The sequence below is a fragment of the Chrysemys picta genome, chromosome 7, assembly GCF_011386835.1.
Source record: "Chrysemys picta bellii isolate R12L10 chromosome 7, ASM1138683v2, whole genome shotgun sequence".
NCBI classification, from domain to species: Eukaryota; Metazoa; Chordata; order Testudines; family Emydidae; genus Chrysemys; species Chrysemys picta.
In genome coordinates this window covers 106,969,125-106,990,406 of record NC_088797.1, presented here as the reverse complement: position 1 = coordinate 106,990,406, position 21,282 = coordinate 106,969,125, and the positions used below count along the sequence as shown (strand labels likewise).

The window sequence follows — 21,282 nt, the reverse complement described above, 5'->3', positions numbered from 1 at the left end:
ATTCCAGGTAAGGTGTTTCATGACCAACTGGGCCCTGGGCTCAACAAGATCTCAGACCGTTTTCCCAATAAATGTGCCCTAGTAGCTCCTCTCTGCTGTAGGCTTGCAATGCAGCACAGCCCACGTTGGACAGAATTTTTAAAGACGTTAGTGAGAAAACTGGCATTGAGCAATGGAGCTTCCAGAGGAACCTCTTCCTCAGGAAATGAAGATGGCAATGGAGCCCTGGGAATTCAGCTTCCTGACCTTCAGCTGGATTTATCTCAGTGACAGGAATTACTAACAGTTCAACTGAGTAACGTTCCATTGTATGGAAAACTGTTTTACGAAGTGTTTTTGTTTTGTACATGAGAAAACTTCCTGTATCGATGGGATTTAAAAGTGGATTTCATCACTGAGTATGTCTATGGTTGTAGGTAAGGCTGCTAGTGTACTGGTGGATTTGGTGGAGTATTTCAGATGCAACTTTTGTGTGGGACTGTGTATGTACACACAACAAACACACAAATCAGGCTGTTAATTCCTGAGGTTTTAATGCCTCATTTCCATTTGCATGAACGACTTCAAAGAGAATTGAGAGTGCTTAGCACCTTGCAGGATGACATGAGGCCCCAGTTCAGTAAAGCATTTAAGCACGTGCTTAACTTTTAAACATGTGTTTAAGTCCCAGTGAAGTCATGACAGAATCAGGGCCTAAGTACAGTAATTTGCCTCAAGTCACATAGCCAGTTAGTAGCAGCCAGGAACACTGTCTCTCAGTCTCCTGCTATAACCACTAGATACCACTCTGAACAAAAGGGGAAAACAACTCCTAAAATTGTTCCATCAGAACAAAAAATGCTATGGGCCAGATCCTCAGAGAGTGTAAATTGGAGTAACTCCGTTGGCTTCAATGAAGCTACGTTGCTTTACACCAGCTGAGGATCTGGCCCCAAATGCCTAAAACTAAACTTGGTTACTAATCTGAACTTTATTAATACAGAGGCCTTAAAATCTATGAATATGTTTGTGAACAAAAAACTGGCACAACTTCTTCAGATGTATTCCTGATCACAATGGGTACATATTGCATTGCATAACACGCTCTTGCACATCCTTCCAAAGTCATATGATATTTGTTATTTTATTAAAAATTGACATAATTCCTAGAATACCCAACTCTTTGTATTCAGAACTTACCTTGTCCCCAGAGTGTGACACATTGTTGTTCATGAGTCTGACATATGCCATTATAACAATACCCATCTACTCTGTAGCATGGATGTCCATCGTGTAAATATACATTAGCTGGGCAGTGAGGATTGGCTCCAGTGCAGAACTCCGGAAGATCACAGGAATTACTTGAGTCTCTGCAAGAAATCCCTGCTGGCTTCAACTGAAGGAAGAAAAAAGCCACAGTAATTCCAATCAATAAAAGATATCCAGTGGTATAATTTATGCTACACATTAATGTTTTATTTCAGTAGCTCTGCACCAACTGACCATTAAGCACAGCATAAAGACAATTGAGCAATTTATATATATTTATTTGACATATTGTGTAAAGGTTTTTGGCACATTTTCAAAGCAAGGGCACAATTCTGCTCTTAGATGAAAGTGTACGGATCATGTGGTACACCTCAGAGTAGAATTTAGCCTTTAATTAACTTTGCAGTGGTTTGGTTTTTAAATGGACAGATAAAGAACTAGCATCAATTTTTCATGGGGCCTCCTTAATTGCTCCTGCAGACATAAAAATATGTGGTGTTTTATGGCAAAGGGCAACTGTACGTGCGGATCAAAAGTGAGGCTGAAAATATTTTCAGTGGTTCACTGTCGATATCGGGTCTACATTACATGCTCAAGGCGATTGTAATGACATAACTATTGAGTCAGCAAACTAACCATATAACATTACATGTACTGGCCTTAATTAATACAACTAACTCAGGAACAGGTTATCCTCTCCCCTTTTCCTGAATACTGAACTGGGTGGCCTCTTTCTCATAAAAGATGCTTCTCTTTACATGTTTCAAGATCTCCCCCCCCCCCCCCCCCCAGAGAGTAGCCAGTCCAGATAGCTGCTCCTGTCCTTGCATTGCTTAACAGAATGACTTCATTCTCTTCAGAGCTGAAAGAACTTAATCGGTAACTGGCGACCTAGCCATTCTGAGTACTTACTTATCAACAAGATGACAATGGTAATGTACTGGAGTCGAGCTAAATTTTTAATTGCATCAACAAGGTATTGTAGACAACAAACAGAATGGCTTCAAGACTGACTCTGATAAACTGTATGCGTTAGAAAAGCATCTAAGCAGGCTTAAAACAGTGCCTCCTAGCCTCAGTGAAACCCTGCCTAGATACCTTACTAACTCATACTCAAAAGCTGTTTTGAGGACTTAGGAATATTACTGTCTGTGGCAGCCCTGTCTGGCTGCTCATAACCGTAGCCACAAAGCTAAAGATTTGCTGTCACTTATGACTTGCCAACAAAAAAGTTTGTTTTAATAGAATTCATTAACATTCATCCTCCTTAAGAACCCCTCCAGATAGAGCATATGAAGCATGTCCAACATACCTTGATTGCCAGCCATGGCATAGCATCCAGAAGCGTCTGCAAAAATCTGCATGCAGAAATTCATATAAATGCAGGGATTTTGCATGCATGAGTGGAAACAGCCACAAATACTGCAGGCACAATTAAGGTGGGCCTATTGAATTGGCCCTGTATCTTCAACTGCTGTTTCTGGTTGATATTTTTTTTTTAAACGGCTTACATGAAACACCACAAGTGTTTTAATGCTTAATTATACCGATGTATTTGTTCTGCCTCCTTGTTTGCTAATCTGCAATTAAGATGATTATGGAATTCTGCCACTCCACAGCAATAAGAAACCGTTCTACAAATTCACCTTGCAGTCTTTACAGCAGAGTCCATGGGCACACACTGCTTCTGCTTTCAAAGTGCAGCTAGTAGCATTACAGCAACGATTTGTACATTCCTAGATGGGGAGTAAATTAACATTGGACAACATTAAATAAAAACTGGCTATAAATCAAGAGGCAACATGTTTCTAGAAAGCATGCTTTAGCTCCAACAGAAGTTATGGGTTCGATGTAGAAAATACTACGAAATTATATGTAGGAGATCAAATTAGTTGATCTTTTGGCCTTGAAATCTGTGACCCTATAAGTAACTGGAGTAAACCAGCCAGGGCCATAGAGCTATGCCTATTTACTGAAGATCAGGCCCCGGATATTATTAACATGTACAATATATGCATGTAAGATTCACCAATGGTTGTAGCTCCACTGAAATCAATGGAGTTACACTGGTATGAAGCTAGAGGAATGTAGTGGTGAATCCTGGCCCAAATCCTCATTGCCAAATTCTGTCCTCAGCTATGTGTGGGCAGTGACACTGTTGTCAATGAGGCTGCACTGGATCACCGATAACAGATTCTGACCCTAAAGATATCTGACAGTCTCCAAGACATTATAAGAAAAAAAAAATGAATTTAGCCAATCCCAATGGTTAGTTATTCCTAGATAGAATAAGAAAAAAATGAACCTAACCCAACTTCATTTTTAGTTATTTCTAGGTATAATAATGAACAGATATTGCAATTGTTTAGAGAGTCACTAGAGGCCAAATCCTCAGTGGTGTAAATCAGCACAGTTTCACAGACTTCAGTGGAGTGATATTGATTTACTCCATCTGAGAATCTGACACATGGGCTTTATGGTGTCATTAAACATGAGCATTACAGTTCTCCCTTTTAAGAAATTATCTCATCAGAATTCTGTATTGCAAGGTGGCTGTTATAAAGAATGAGATAATGATGTCGTTCAATACCGCTGAGAATGCAAGTGCAATAGTTTTATATCAGAGCTATTCTGATAATAGGGCTTTGTAGAAAATATGAATTGCACTATCACTAACTGACACATTCTCAGTTCATGTTGGTGCATTGGACTGTGGCACTTCCCATGTATGTGGGTTTTTACAAACTTTATTGTCTTAGACTGCTACAATAAAAACTTTAAGAAAATAGTGGATATGCTTCCGAGATTATAGTCATTAGTGGCAAACTAAATCACTTGCACTTGAATCACAGCTGTCTAAAATCTAAAATAGCAGCAGATAAAACTGCTGTTCAGCAGTGTTAAGTCAGCCTGCCATCTATCCATGCTACAGAATATTCAAAGATAGGATATAGGCTATGAATGAAATTCCAACCAAAATTCAAAATCACTCTTGCAAAATTCTAATCACTCACTCCCCTGTTACTCATCATGGTAAAGGGCAGGCAAATTGATTTTGTGCCTGGGCTGGTAAATTGTCATAACTGTGTTGTTTTTTTTAAATGTTGGTAAGAGAGTTTTGTGATGGAGGAGAGTCACAAGCCTGGGCTGCTACTTCAAAATCTTTCTTGTTTACAGGAACAGAAAAGCGTAGGACTTGGGTTTCTTGGAGTAAGTTTCCTGGCCTATGACAGCATTTCAGCCAAACAAATTACAACTCCTGCATTCCACAAGAGATATTAGTTAGTGATATACAGAACATCTTGTTATCACAAGGCACCAACATCTCTCATCATTTCTTCCATTGTCTCCAGGACATGGGGTTTACAGTGAACGTCTCTGCTGCCCGAGAGATGTTACAGTACTTTACACATTTTCTGTGGTCGGTTTCAAAATTGTTTAATTTTTAAAATAAAAGAAGAAAGCATGTGCTGCAGAATATGTCTGCAGCACATCCCTCAGCTCTCTCTGTACATAAAGCTTTAATGTGGGCCACAACGGGGAATGCTGAACTTAACTGGTATTTTGCATTGACATCAGTCTTAATTGGGATTTCACCTCTTGTCTTCACACATACTTCTCGATGACTCAATAAATAAGGGTCTCAGAACTTGGTCCTAATGTTTTGGCTAACGGGACCTGCAAAGCCATAAACTCAAGGTCTATTGTGTGGTCATCACATAGTGCACAAACTTCTTAATGCTGGACATTAAATACAGCTCTACTCCTGGGTAAGGCTTTTATGAGCAGAGCAAAGAAAATTGTAATATGTGATTCTAACATGTTGGACAAACCACTTTTTGTACATAAATATGTTTAATCTTGAAAGTTGATAAAAACAACTATAATGTGCAGCATGCTACAGTCTCATATGCAGAGGTGCACTGTGACTGGTGCCATAAAGCATTAGCACTGGAGTACTGACACTGGTATAAATGACTTCGATAGTGAAACATTAACTAATGTAACAGATTTGCTGGTACCTCTCAGACTACAGTGGGAGACTGCAAGTTAAATCCATTGTACCCGAGTCACAGTTTTCTAAGATATTTAAGAAAACAGAGAGAGAAGAGGCAGATCAAGGTACTATTCAATGGTATTAAGTGGCTTTGACTCTAAAAAGGTGTCACTAACACGCAAGTAAAAATGAGAAAGATAACTAGATTCGAAAGATATTTGCAAGCTATTGACACTCTCCACTGGCATTAAACAAGAAGACAAACCTACTTCTTCAACCCTGTTACTCCAAAGAATGAGTGAGCTGTCAAGAAATCCTTATGGTTTATATAAATTCAATATACTGTAAGGAAAGGCTACAGCAGTCGTTTGCCATTTTAACTGCCCTGGATCTATTTTGCCAGCAGTTCCATATTTATCAGAGGAGACAAATGCCTCATCTGCTGATGTGTTCAATTCAGTTAGTCTAGGAGAAGTTCAATATGACCAATGAATATTGAGGCGAAAAGAAGTATGGATGTCTGATCAGATATCATTTTAATCCTGGTATTCTGTATCATCTCTCCTGATTCGAGCAGTCCTTTGACTCATTCACTAAATTAAACTGAATCAGCTTTGAAGTAGTAGTAATCTTTCTGGAAGTAGTGTAGGTTATTTCTATTAGTAAGGCAACTGAATCAGATGGTTGTAAAGAAAAGTTTCGAATCAAAAGGGGAAATGTATTGTGCATGAAAATGGAAGCAGGTTTTCCTGGGAGCAATATAACAAGTAGCTCCAAATCCAAGGAAAGAAATCTCCAGATAATATATGGTACCTTGAGAAATCTGAGTAATTTTAACTAATTTGTGTTGGTTTCAGGTCAGTAACTAGTACTGACATGGATTCCCAGGTTGCAAATCCCAATAGGAACATGATTAAAATTCTCCGGCACTAATCTTAAGAGATACAGGTAGTTTGTAAAACCACACTAATATGACACTTACGCCTGCCTATTGCACTGCCATCAGACACAATGAAAAGTAAGCAGAGTCTAACAGCTATTTTGGGGAATTTAATTAAGGTTTGAGATTGAGAAATGCAGGAGGAGGAAGAAGAATTTTATTTAATATCAATCAGTTTCAAAAAAGTACTTTGACTAATTTGCAAGCACTCTTGCCCTCTTCTCCATAAAAGATTGGTAGCAAGGAGAAAAGCAGTAATTCTAAGCGAGAGAGACAGAGAGACAGCCTTACGTCGGGTTCCCCACAGTCACACTCCTCTCCATCTTCCACATAGCCATTCCCACACTTCTGTCCACCAAATGATTCCTTAACTTCAGGCAGGTTAAAGAGACACATCCCCACTCCTTTTTCCAGGCTGTTTTCCAGGTCCTTTTTACTGCAGCTGCTGAACACCATGGGAAATGGATAGCTGGGAGAGAAAAAGATTGAAAAAGAGAAAGATTAGCATTTTCAGATGAAAAAAATCTCTATTGTTCTGGTGACCTCCTCTGTGACCTCTATACACAAACAAGCACCAGGGTTTCCATTATTCACCATTCCACACAGGATTCAGCTGTAGAAATTCACTGTAGGTTGAACCTTTCCAAGAAACATTTTGAGACTAGACTCAATCATTTCCAAGAGAATTTCCATGCTTAACCACCTAACTTGTGGATGCGAACAAGACCTGTGCCTTCAAAGCAGGAGCTGGATGTCTACACAGCTGATTATGCATGCAAAATTGTGAGGGCCAGTTTAGGCCATGATCCTGCACCATCCATAAGTGCAGAACGTCTTGCATCAGCAGAGCCTTAAGAGCTGGTTTAAGGTCCTTTTGAAAATTTGGCCCAAAATTATAGATTTCACTCTCATTTTAAAATTAAAACTCACCACATTTTATTAGAGAGAAGTTGTAGGCCCCTTTGCCTTCATCTTGGTGGACTCATGGTTTTCTTAGGGAAAACAAGTGGGAAAAATACCAACTTATTTTAGTTACAGCCCACTCCTGCAATCTCCAGGCAAGCAAAACTCGCCTTGAAGTCAAGGCCTAGGGACCATGGGTCTGAGGCAAATTCTGTTCTCATTTTATACAAGGATGGACCCAAAGTAAATACTGAAGCCACCCATATTATGGATTTATACTGGTGTAACAGCAGAATTTGTCTCCCCAGATTACTGCTCATGGGCATGAATATTTTGACTTCCTTTCTAAGATGCTCAAAGGGTATTAGCACACAAATCTACAAACATGCTCTGCAATGCTCTGTGCTTTTATTTCAGAGGATTCAAGTCGGCACTCACTGATGTCAATGGATATTTACCGGTTGAGTCAAAGAGAACAGGCCCAGGCCCCTGAGGCCCACTGACTTCAGTGGTACTTGGATCTGGTCACTGGTACATTACTGTGGAAACCATGCTATCACCCTGTAAAGAATGCCAAAGCTCCCTCTCTCCACTGGGACATGTGCATGATTACATTCGATCTGGTCAGAACCAGCTGGCAAATAAGATGCAAACTGCCTTATTTCCCTTAAGACTTTGGACCCTATTCACTACCACTCTACACTCAGGCAGTAATTCAACATCGTGGCAGCACAGGGAGTCAGACTGATGATGGCTGGGCTTTGTTCCCTAAATGCTTTCTATCAATCACATATTATTAAGAACAGGGTATAATCTTAACAGGCAAATAAGATAATAAATGAAAGTCCTAAGCTGTTGAATTACAGAATTTAATGAATCAATTGTTCTTTCTAATAATGCAGAGTAGGAAGTGTTCTTCTCAGAGCCGGTGAGACCATGCCCAGAGACAGCAGAGAGAGGATCCTTTCTAGTTACAGAAAAAAACTCAGACTGAAACAGTTGTAAATGGAATGGAGGTTTAAGTTCCTATGTTGATTTAGAAAGGTTAATTAGGATCTTACAGTAAGGTGGAGAGTACCTTACACAAAGAATTAATTTGCTCCTATTTAAAATTACCTTTTCACAGATTCTTCTGAAATAAAATAATCAGCTCTCTAGCACAGGATGCAGATGTGCTTCTGAAGAAGAAAATAATTTTCACTGAACACTTATGGGGCTTGACTTGCTAAACTAAACAATGCTGTGGTTCACTGACACATGACTCTAATAAGCTAACAGGCATCTTCACTTAAGGAATTGGTTTCTGGAAAATGTTAATGTTTAGTAGGATGACAATGCCGAAGAGAAACTATCAACGTTCAGAGGAGCATGAGAGAGGAGTCAGGCTACTTTTCAGAAGCTTTGGGCTCTTAGGAAAGCGATCTGGGGATAATGGGGAAGGAAATGAAGGGAATTTGGGAAACCTTCCTACTTACCCTGGTATAGAACCAGGGGAGATTAGCATAACTGCGGACTCTTGATTGTATGCAGTTTAGTTGTAGCCGTATGGGTCCCAGGATATTAGAGAAACAAGGTGGGTGAGGTAATATCTTTTATTAGACCAACTTCTGTTTGTGAGAGAGACAAGCTTTTGAGCCACACACAGCTCTCTCGATCGGTGATTCCTGACAACTCTTGGTTTGGTGGGAAAAAGCTGCACAGAACATTCTGTGTATGTGACTGTGAACAGGTAGGCAGACATACTTAATTTCCAAATACTGGCATCACGCATATGCATGATTCATAGATTCTGTATGGAACATGAAAGGATATTTAACTAGGCATGATTCTTGCCTCAAGCTGTGAATGTCTGAAGACTTGATCCTGCAGTTTTTTGGCAAGGGTTTATTTGAAACCCACCAATGTGAAGAAAGAGAGACATAAAGACATATATGTTCAGTCAAAATTTGATGTGGGAACACAGATAATACATTTTATTTCCTTCTCTGCTGTTTTTGTAAACACAGTTTCAACAGCTCAGTAAATTTGCTACAGAAGCATGCTGGTCAAAACTCTGAATATTTAGGGTTATATCTTTCCCTCCATGAATGCCCAGAATTGTTCACATGAATAGGAGGTGCATGTGTCCACCACTGGGAGAACAGAACCCTTATTCTGTATCAGTGACAAAATAATGTCATTGTTATTGAATGAGATTTCTTCCCCCCCACCCCCCAAAAGGAACTTCAAGCTGTTTCCTATTTTTAAGTAAGAGACCCATTCATCTTCTGGCTTTTCCTGCTCTTGACACTGATTTCCTCAGCTGACATCAGTAGAGCATGTGTTATTTACGAAAGAAAAGACTAACTTTTTGAAAATATTTGTTCTTCAACCAAGCAATCCAAAAATAAACAAACAACGAGACAAGCACAACAACTGGAAACAGAGCATTTGAAGAGTGAATTCACCCACGAAGGGGAGGATCCTCATACATTGAAGCCATTGGGAATTTTCTACAGAAGCAGGACTGGTCTCTGACATTCTGATGTAAAGACTTTTCCCCTTACTTTGATGATAACTCCCCACACGACAGTCGTATCATTTGATATTGCTGCTTTTATGCTATGATGTTTTGGCTGTGTTATTTTTAAGCTGTTTCAGCAGCACCATGAGCTACTTGGCGGGTGGGGGGGGCAATAACTATCATATGTCAACAGCATTAGGCATGTTATTAGTTTAAATAAATTTAGAGCTTGTGAAAGTTGGTGGGGTAGTCATCACATGGACTGAAGTCCCCCAGAGAACAGATACAGCAAGCTTCCTCACACTGCTCTGCCAAAATGCTTCAAATCTGATCTAGAGTAACCACTTCTAGACATGAGAAGGTAGTTTGGTCTCCACCTTCCATGCAATCCTTTATCTGTCTCCTGAAACTTTCAACCCAGGTGTCAAATGGGGGTGGTGGCAGCTTGAGTGCTATCACAGGTCCTCACTTTGTAGGAATTCACTTCAGACCATCAGCTCATTTCAAAGAGGCCACTAAAGAATTTTCAGAAGGTAACAGCTTTCATCACTACCATCCTGTGACAGATTCAGGTTATCGACCTACAGCTAGTAAAATACTCCATATGTCTCATTATCCATCACTGAAGCCACTATCATTGTGTGTTTTTTATAGATCATATTTCACCTCTGTGCACAGGCCCAGCACAAGGCCAATTTAAGCACTACTTGAGTCCAACTTATTTTGAGATCCTAAGTGGGATGTAAATGGTCCATAGATTTTCTGCATAAGGGTAAATGTAACCCACAATGGATAATTTCAATTCAAACATGCCTGATGAAGATATATACCCATAGCACCAAAATCATCCCTGGTACACCACCACTGGCTTCAGTGGACTTACCGCAGGGACAAGTTTGGCCCACAACATCTAGCTTTCTTGAATTACCAGCATTCCATAACAACATCGCCCATGTCCCTTTAATACTGAAACTGGGGTGCAGAGTCTCATGAAATTAATGCTCTAGTTTCCATCAGAAGCAAGATGTCATTGTTCACATCTACAAATGAGGCATTCATTTTAGCAAGATGATGTCATTAGTAATAAGTGACCCCATTAGCAACAGCGCCTGGTTTTGTTCCATTCAGAACGTTTTCCATTCATTATTATTTCAAATATTTAAGCCATGTAAATGCCAGCTCTTTTTCTATACATCTGCTTTTAAGTTTAGCCCTTGTTGACCTGTTCTTTTCATTAACTAAGTGACGTGGCATCATTGAGAGTGCCCTTTAAGAAACTCAGAATCCTCTGTTAATGCTACAACTGCAGCACATGCTACTGCCCTGTGTACTCTAGCAGTCAAGAGTCTTGCATGAATTCAGAGGTTAACTTATCCTCTCAATTTCAGGGGCGGACCCGCTAGAACAGGGCTGAGGAATATTGTGGTAGGCACTTTACACAAATATAGTAAGGGAGACAGTCCCTGCCCCACAGAGCTTACAGTCTGAATAGATAAAAAAGACAAAAGGTGAAAGAGAAACCAAAAGGTGAAGCAACTCATACTAGGTCACACAGCAGGTCAGTTGCTGAGCTGGGAGCAGAATCCAGACACGACTCGCTCCGAGTCGTGTCCAATCCGCCAGACCACACTGCCTCTAAGGTTATGAATACCTTAAGGGAGTGTGGCCTAGTGGATAGAGCACTGGACTGGGACTCGGGGACCTCTGTTTTATTCTGAGCTCTTCCACCAGCCTGCTGGGTGATTTTGGGCAAGTCACTTCGGGGAATCAAGGTGCTTTTGAAAATCACACTAGCTGCCTATCTGCATCTTTTGGCACATAAATACTTTGAAAACTCTGGTTCTTCTCCATATGCTTCTGTTTCCCCATTGTAAAATGAGGATAATGATACCTCTTTTGTAAACTGTTTTTAAATCAATGGCTAAAAAGTGACATATGAGATACTATTATTAAAATATCTTGTAATTCATAAAAGCATGTTGCATAGGAGAAGAAACCCCTGGCTCATGATGTCCTGAAGATGATTATTCTCACTCTTTTTACACTGCCTACCAGCCTTGTAGGACCTCCCTGAGAGATCCTGGCTCCATACAACTTACATTCACAATAAAGTAAAGGGAGAACACACCTGAAGAGAGTGGATAAGGGGAGAGGAAGGCAAGGGTTATAATGACAGGATCATGAGTTTGTTCTGATGGTTCTAGGGCCAGGCTGGACCTCGATTCATACCCTCAGAAATCATTAGATTTTCATCACTGAGTCCACCTGAGCTTGGATGCTCCAGTCCAGACAGCAGAACTTCAGTCCCTTTTCAATGAGTGGCACTCCTAAGCCATCCTCCTGAGGATTGTCCCTGGTAGTTAAGTATCAGAGGGGTAGCCGTGTTAGTCTGAATCTGTAAAAAGCAACAGAGGGTCCTGTGGCACCTTTAAGACTAACAGAAGTATTGGGAGCATAAGCTTTCGTGGGTAAGAACCTCACTTCTGCATATGCTTGCATCTGAAGAAGTGAGGTTCTTACCCACGAAAGCTTATGCTCCCAATACTTCTGTTAGTCTTAAAGGTGCCACAGGACCCTCTGTTGCTCCTGGTAGTTAGTTTCTCACAGACGGGATCTGCCCAGGGAACATCATGAAGAAGACAGTGGAGACTCCTAGCAAACCTCCCTTGTGTGACCTGCAGCTTGTTACCCAGGTGGCTCGGGTTCCTCTTAAATCTTCCAGACTGGAGGACGCTATGAAAAAGCTGCTGCGAGAAAGGCAGGTAGAAGAGCTGCACCAGCATGACCAGTCTTCACTCACCCCTGCCTGAATCCCAACACCATGGCCCTTCAGTGCTTTGGGGAGCTGTGTCCTACTTGGTTTGTTGCTAAAGGTTAGATTGGTTAGTGATTCTGCTATAGTCTAATCAAACCCACAACCTCCCAAATTCAAAGTCTCTATCTTCCCCAACCTTTTCCTAATTAATGTGCCACCTCATTTGACAAATAATATGCTTAATGAGTTCCACTGGTTCTGCACCTAGTTTATTTCTCAGACATTTCCAGGTGGATACACCAGGTGATAGTGAAGGATCAAACCCAGGAATCACTTACACCAAGGCAGTTATCAACCCATGATGTGACACCTTGAGTGTCCGGGTGGCAGCATGTGTATGCATTAATCACACATTTCTAGAAAAAATGAGCACAGTTCGGCCCAGGTGTTACTCCATTGACTCCTCACCTATTTGAAGTCAGCAGAGTCATTCCAAGATGGCATTTGACCCTGTGACTATGGGCTTGATCCTGCCAGATACCACAATGGTGCTGAACACCCTTGATTCCCACTGACTTCACTGTGAGTACAGGATGCTCAGCACCTCACAGAAGCATTTTTCACCTTCCAGGATCAAGCCCCATCTTGCCTCAGATTCTCCTGGCTTCTCATTTCAGTAAAATGTGCTTTTCTTTCCCTGCCTTCCTAATCACCAGTGCCCTTAAACTCATGTACTAGTCTGTAACATTTTGAACTTTAGCTGGTTTCCTTTTCAGCAATTTGATGTTAAACAGCTGCACTTGTTCTGAGCAGATTTTTTCCTGTGCTCCATTTAGTCTTACAAACCTTCCCCAATCCCCTTTAGAGGAACATTCAGATTATTATGACTATCACTGCTTAGAATCATATTCTGCAGTGTTTTTATTTCCAGGAATTTTAGAACATTCCCCTAACAGTTTTCTTCACCACAATTCCAGTACCTATATGCTGCTTTTATTCCAGCTCTTTCTCCATGCTCATTGATGTCCCTTTTCTCTATACAGAACCTTTCAGCCAGGGGCCTGAGGTGTTTTACAAGCAAACAATCAATTAAAATGTACATCAGCCCTATGAAGGTGGCTTAAATATCACCACCCCCTTTGCAGAGAACAAGCTGAAGAATGATCCTGAGGTTAATTTAGGCCTAAGGGTCAGATTTTTAAAGGTATTTAGATACAGTACCTAGCTCCCATTGAAATCAATGGGAGCTAGGTGCTTAAATTTAACAACCTTTAACAACCTATCCCTAAGCGACTTGCCCAAGATCACATAGCAAAAATCAATGACAGAGATAGAAGCAGAACTCACGATTACGAGGGGCAGATCCTCAGCTGGCATAAAGTGTCCTCGTGCCATTGACTTCAGGAGGGTGTTGATTTCAATGGAGCTATGACAACAAATTGGCTGAGGACCCGCTTCCAAACACGCAAACTCCTGGCCCACTACACAACATTCCCTTTCAGTAAAGAAACCATCCACTTGGGTTCGGTTTAGCTTTCCAGATGTTAATGTTCTTTTAATCTTTCCAAACTCACTTTTTAAGGCCTCCTTTGAGATGTCTGAACCTAGCAAATACAGTTTCATCCTGCAATTACACAGCATCTCTCAGACGCCAAGTGTCCTGTATAGCATCTTATGGTAATGAATTGAATAAGCAAAAGGAATGTAGCAGCCTTCATGCACTAAGCAGCAGGTAAAACCCAACCTTATCTGATATCTAAACAGATGTTTAAATACTATAGATCAGGGGTCAGCAACTTTTCAGACGTGGAGTGCGGAGTCTTCATTTATTCACTCTAATTTAAAGTTTCCCATGCCAGTAATACATTGTAACATTTTTAGGAGGTCTCTAAGTCTATAATATATAACTAAACTATTGTTGTATGTAAAGTAAATACGGTTTTTAAAATGTTTAAGAAGCTTCATTTAAAATTAAATTAAAATGCAGAGCCCCCCCGGACCAGTGGCCAGGACCCGGGCAGTGTGAGTGCCACTGAAAATCAGCTTGCGTGACACGTGCCATAGGTTGCCTACCCATGCTATAGATTTTCATCAGTGACATTACATCTGCCTTTGTATAACTCAAGTTTTCACAGAAATCGTCTCAAATTAGACAAGTGCCATATGGGGGATGTTATATCTCAGTCTTCCATTTAAATGATGGCTCCATTTACATATTTTTAAAAGAAATCAGAATCATTTAATTAAAGTAGATCCCACAAGTCTAATGCAAGCAAACAGCTTGAAGATTAGGGGCCAGATCCTGCTGGGTATTAAGGCAGCTTTATATGGCTCAAGCAGTATAAAGCATTCCTAAAGAGGTGTACCCAGACGCTGGAGAAGCATTCGCTGCCGCAGAGCCCCCCTCCTATGCAATCCCACTCCCTGTGGCAGGCAAAGGGGACGTGGCTGGGAAAAGGGGGATAGCTGAAGCATGCCTGCACTCCACTGATTCCTGGCTGCTGCAATACCCCTTGGGGCCATAGGCAGGTGGCATAAATTAGAGCAACCTGCTGGGGACTGACCCAGCAGCCAAACAATCCCAGGAGGGGTTGGGATAGGGGGCATCTTTCCACTGTCCCTCTTCAGCTGAATGGAGAGGATGTGGCTAAAGGTATAGAGCTTTTTCCATTATACAGTACTAAAATATGAATTTTGCTTCAAAAGGAACCCGATGTGTGACAACTCACACTTATTTTTCTAGCCTATTTTTTACTCTCTCTTTCTCTCTTTTATAGTTTTTATCCCTAGAGCATCAATAAAGTAGAGCACGAAATTGGGCCATGTTGTTACACATGACATCAAAGCTCTCACTTGTATAGTTCATGGTCAGTGGTTTAAAAGCAAGCCTAGATTTCTTATATAGCTTTTGGCATGTTCTTTACAATGTAGCTTTTACACTCCCAATATGTAATTGTGAAGGTCAGGCTAGTGGCTAATTGAATTGCAATGTGGCAATAACAGCTTGTTCTGTTACAATGAAATTTCCGGGATTATAAAAAGAAAGCCTTTTCACTGAAATGTTTAAATTTCACACAGAAAAGCTTTAGGTTTATTTGAATTGGGCCCTAGTGATTCTGAAGATTCCCAGTCTACATTTAAATAATATTCACCTCTGGTGCCTAGACTGGACTGCCAGAACCTCTGGTAGACTTGTCCTCTGCTGAAAAGCTCAGGGTGAGAATTTAACTACCAGAAATATTCTGAAGGCAGATTTACAATGCTGAATGCAAGACTTCAGTGTAGAAAGTAGTAATGAAACATGGTTCAATGATTCTGAAAAATACTTTCGGCAGAGGAACAACACTTATGGTTTTGTACAGTATACACTCTCACAGCTTAATATTTTTGCAGTCACAAATCTGCCAAATAAAACATTATTAGAAGTTACTTTTACTTTGACAAATGTACAGTGAGAAAAGTTTTTTCTTGTTGAGAGGCCTATTGTGATTTTCATTCCTGTATTCCGGAGGTGAACCAATATTAACCAATTTATCAATCTTGACAGTATCCTAACTGTATTCTGGAGTTATCTGCCTTGCAAAAGCTCTACGGAATTGTGCTCAAACAACTGTTTTTCCTGTTGGAAACCAGACAGCCATGGAAAGTAGCTATAATCTGTCTGAATTCACCCCTGGCTCATCGTTTGCTCTGTTTCCTTTTACTCTGCTACCTCATTAATAAAAATTTTCCAGATTGCTGAGAGTTCAGGTTACACAATTTACTATTTAGTACTTGATGTTAATCCAGTGCTGACTACAGAAAAATTAAAGCGGCAACAAATACTAGAGAAAGAGATGAAAAGGCCAGACCAATGGTGGTGCTAGGGTAAGGAGAAACATGGTAGCAGTCATATTGTGTCCTCTAGTAATTACCAGCATCTGAGGAAATTGTAGATAAGAAGCCAAACTAGATTACTCTGTGTTTAAATTTGTTGCACAAAACGGAACATCCTCAGCAAGTGATAAGTGAATGAAGTTACATGACTAATGTTGTTGTTCAAAACACACTGCTGACATTCTGTTTCCTACTGATTTTTTGGTTAGATTACAGAGACCCTGTCTGGAATGGCTTACAAGTGTCTCAGAGAATTACCAGGTCTGTATTGCCTGATGATGGAATTTCATTAGCTCATGACATGATTTCAGGACTCTGACTTTTAAAAAAACACATTTATAATGTGGTTTCGTCCTTTGATGAACAATGGAAATGATTTTTAATACCAGATAGTGGGAGCAGATTGGGTACCAAGGCAAAATTGAATGTAGGGAGCTGGGGATCACTGGCTGATTACCTCAGCCCCCAGAAAGGCTGATCAGGGATGGACCCAGGATGATACAGCAGAATCCCCAAACAGTGGGATTACCAAGCCCAGTTAATTGCCAACAAACCAAAATAAATCCATGAAATTTATACCCAAGCATAAATACATTCATTCCCTGTTTCCAGTCCTTCATGTGTATACCATAGTATCACTGCTAACAGCTTATTTTGTTAGCTGTTAGCAGTGATGCAATTCAGGCCCATAGCTTTAAAGAACTTGAAGTGACCCTTACGTTTGACCTTAAAATGACGAGGAGTACTTCCAGAAATGGTGCCTGAGACCAAATCTGGACAAATTGGTAGTATCTGCTTTCCACCTTGACATTAGAATTGCCCAGTAGACTCTATCAAGTTTTGTGGTGAAACTGTGCGTGATGACACAAAGCTAACATATCTTGGTGTCATTCTTGACCGCACATTGACCTTTCACGATCACCTTAAGAAAGTAGCCTCTAAAACGAAGTCTCATGTCAGATTATTCAAAAGTTAGTGGGAATAAGCTGAGGATCAATGGCCCTGTCCTACGAACGTGGGCCTTGGCCCTGGGTGTAGTCAGTTGCAGAGTGTGGACAAGAAATTGCCATAATCAACTTATGGAAAGGCAGCTGCATCAGACCATGTGAATCATCATGGGAACTTTAAAATCAACACCTCTACCGTGAGTTTCTGTATTAGCAAACATCGAACCTCCATCTACCCATCAAGATATAGCTACAGCACAAGAATTTAAACACACTGAAGACTACCCCAAACTTCCCATCTGGCAGGTTATGGATAACGTACCTCAACAACACCTGAAATCACGAAAACCACTATGGGCCACACACAACCAGCTCCTGTCTCTGTATCTGGCCAAGGAATGGCAAAGTGTCTGAACCTCATCTACCATTTCAAATTAGCACCTTATTACTGACCCAACAAACCATCTTCCTGGTTTTGACATGACATGCAGATTTTGGACCACACTGAACTACATCTGAACAAACCCTGGAGGATGCAGTTACTTGATGCACAAGTTGAAAATCAAAGGCTCCCCTTTGTGCAACTGCGGTGAGAACACCCAAACCACTGAATCCATCATAAGACAGTGTCCCAAATAAGCACTCAAAGGTGAACTGGATGATATCCACAACATCACAGAGGAGGTATTGAAATGGCTAATGGACCTACAATTGCATCTGCAGAATGTTGCTCTGCAGATGCCACATGTGGATCCATGAGAGAGACTGCTAATAGCACAGGGTTCTGAAAAGAATAGGAAACTTCAAAGATAATGCCAGATGACTGATGCCATGATTGATGTTGCTAGTTAGACTCACAAGTTAAGTTCAGAAGAAATTACTATGGTCATCTAGTCTGCATAAGAGAAGCCACAGTATTTCTCTATGTAATTCCTGTATCAATCCCATTTCTTCTGGTTGAGCTTGAGCAAATGTCTCTAAAAGAGAGAGATGTACATTCTACTGATAGCACCAAATGCAAGAGTGAGCTACGTCAAACTCAGCCTTGAGAAAGCCCTGGGAGGGCTGGCTTTTTAAGGGAATTGGACTCATCCCTCTCTGTACCTAGTTATCTGGCCCCAGTTGATGTTTTTGGGCTTGAGCCTGGCCTTTGGATCAATTGACCATCTGATAGCCTGAGGGGATAGGGAAGGGGCAGGACTTCCTGTAAGAGGGATCCTGCTCCATTGATGAAGAGAAGGAGAGTGACCTGCTAGGAATGTAAAGAAAATCTGTGGACAGAGAAGACTGGGGAAAGACATCTCAACACAAGGCAGATGAAAAAGCCTGGTTGAAGTTACCTGCAGTGAGAGACAGAAAGAGAAGCCTTAAGAGGAAGAGGCTTGAGGAAATGCCAGTCAGCAGGACCTGTGTTTTGGGAAAGAACTCCTGAGCCCAGCCAAGGGCTGAACAAACTGTAGAGTTAGAGGAAGACTTGTTTTCAGTTGACACTTGAACTACAATGTTCTCTAAATAAACCAGACCCCAAGAAGGAGTGTTATTTGACTAGCAAATGACTTCATGCAGTTTTTGAGAAGATCAAAAAGGGGAAAATAAGAGAGCAGCAGGGGGAGATACGAGACTGGGTCAACTTAGCAGCAACCAACTTACCTCCAGAGTGAGCTGTGTGTGTGTGTGTGTGTGTGTGTGTGTGAGTGAGAGAGAAAATAAGCCTATATTTTTAACCAACCAGTTAAAAATAAAGGTTTTTACCTGGTGTAATCTATAATGTGTTAGATTAATGAAACTAGAAGAACTGTTGAAATCTAATTTACCTCTCATCATTTATTCTAACTTCCAGTTTGCTCTTCCATCATCTTGGACAATGAAAATAGGCTAGTTAGTTTCAATTTTGTATCTAATCGGCATGCAGTCATCACCTATTTCTGGGATCTCTCTTAGGGTATATTTACACTGCAACCTGGACGTCTGATAGCAGCACATGTAGGCATACCCATGCTAGATCTAAGCATTGAAGTCAAGGCGGCATGGGAGGCTGCATGGACTAGCCCTGCCTGCCCAGTACCATGGGTACATACTTGAGCAGTTAGAACAAAGCTAGTTTAGGTATGTCCACACATGCTACAATCAACCCTTCCCGTTGCAGTGCAGATGTACCTTAAGAGAAGAGTGAATCCAATTAAGATCAATCCCATCAGGGTTCTCAGGTGAGCCAACAAAACCTTGCATTCAAAAGGAATCCAACGCTGCTGATAGATCTAAAGAGGACCAGCATGGACACCTGGGGTGAAATCTTGATCTCACTGGAGTCAGTGTGAGTTTTGTTATTGACTTCAATGGAGCCAGGATTTCACATCTGGATGTTTATCCATTACCAATAGGATACTACTGACCAAGATTAGTGCAGTCTCCATGCCATAGTAAAAGAGATCAGGGAAATCGGAGGATTCCATTGGATGCCAGAGTTGTTTTGCCACTGTATTCTCAGTAGTTTTGTCCAAAAAGGGGAGGTAATTTTTATTCTGTGCCATCCATTTAAATAGCTGAAATGGAAAACTCTCACATTTCTGCAATTAGTAAACTACTGTAAGCACTCTGAGCTCTACAATACTTTGCCATTAGAAAAGAAAAAGGCCCTTGGGCCAGTTTGCAGGCTGTAATTATTTGGGTAAAATGGACATCTCTCTCAAATGTTTAAAGTTTCTGTCCCATCCCTCCCAGACACGATGGACTCTGATTCTCATGACAGCTGTAGCCAAAATGCAGCCTTAAGCATCATTTAATTATAGTGATTCAGACATCCAAGTCAACATCAACTCCTTAAGTAATTCAGCATACGCCCAACAAAGGAGCATTCAAGTGACCTTAGGATATAACCTTTAGGGTAAATTTCCACTGACACAGGGAATTTGGCATTCATCAACCAATTAACAATAGAAATTGTGTGCTTAATTCTCCATGCACTGCATATTTACCCCTGCAGATTGAAATGTTCCACTGATGAAATGTAAAGCCAAGACAAAGATAAATGGAAATGTCTTTATATGATTTGTTTATATGGGTCACAGCACTAGGGGAAAAAAGTGTTCCTAACAGAGCTATATTCTGTATATATACTATATTGACAAGACAAAATGTAGTTATACTCTTACATACCAGTGTCTCTCCTGGAAAAACAGTACAGGTTTGGTTACATTAGGGTGACCAGATGTCCCTATATTATGAGGACCGTCCCGATATTAGGGGCTTTGTCTTATATACGCAACTTAACTCCTCCCCCTGCCAAAAAAAGGGGTCCTGATTTTTCACACTTGCTATCTGGTCACCCTAGGTTACATTCATGAGATGGACAACATGATTTGTCCTTAAGCATTTCTTGTAAAGTACTAGAACAAAATAAAATGTGTTTTCCTTTGAAAAGTAATGTGTGTCCATGTCAAGGCAAATATAGAAAATGGCTGCTGTAAATCTGAATATGATCTGGTTCTAGATAGATCTGGTTTTGATCAGGAATGCACCACAAAAGCAACCTACTAGGGTCTCTAGAAGCACAAATTTTGTCTACTAAACTGTTTAAAAAACCTATGAACGACACAGCACTGTGTTTTAATTGTTAATAGTGACAAACTGCTGAGGAGGGTTGGAAAATGTACAGCCTGTTATAACTAATGCCACTAACACTTGAACTGTGACCTTTCTCCCCCCAAAACCAATTAAATGTATCTATAATATACCTGAATTATTAATAAAGGATGCCAAATGAGCACTGATAGTCTCCTAGTTGCACACAGGGATTTTCTGGAAGCTAAATGAAATGCTGACATAAGTCTGTTCTGTAATCTCCTGGTTGTTTCCTACTAAAGGAAGAACTGGACTGCAATGTACTAAATTACTAGGGCATAAGGATATGTTGTTTAAGTTTTTTAAAAAGCAGTTGTACTGCTGGCAAAAGAGAGCTAGTTCTGTCACAAGCAATTTATTACATCAGTAATTCAACTTTTTTTTTTTTTTTAATAAAGTCTGCCTCTGTGCAGAGCTCAGCTAGCACTGGGTTGGCAACATAAACAGCTCCAGAGTTTAATTAGGATCTGTTTACATCTAAAAGATAATTTC

At 40.6% G+C, this 21,282-nt stretch overlaps 1 protein-coding gene across 5 annotated transcripts in view; it reads right to left on the bottom strand.

The window, feature by feature from the left end:
- ADAM12 (ADAM metallopeptidase domain 12) overlaps positions 1-21,282 on the bottom strand; it is a 319,646-nt gene that overhangs the window by 49,222 nt on the left and 249,142 nt on the right. For all 5 annotated transcript variants that reach the window (XR_010589306.1, XM_042855394.2, XM_005281905.5 and 2 more), the window contains 3 exons: positions 6,477-6,654; positions 2,895-2,984; positions 1,180-1,375 (listed from right to left, as the gene is read on the bottom strand). Coding sequence is in view for 4 of the 5 variants with exons in the window: in XM_042855394.2 (XP_042711328.2) it covers positions 1,180-1,375; positions 2,895-2,984; positions 6,477-6,654 (464 nt within the window). In the remaining variant the exon portion in view is untranslated. The remainder of the gene's footprint in view (positions 1-1,179; positions 1,376-2,894; positions 2,985-6,476; positions 6,655-21,282) is intronic.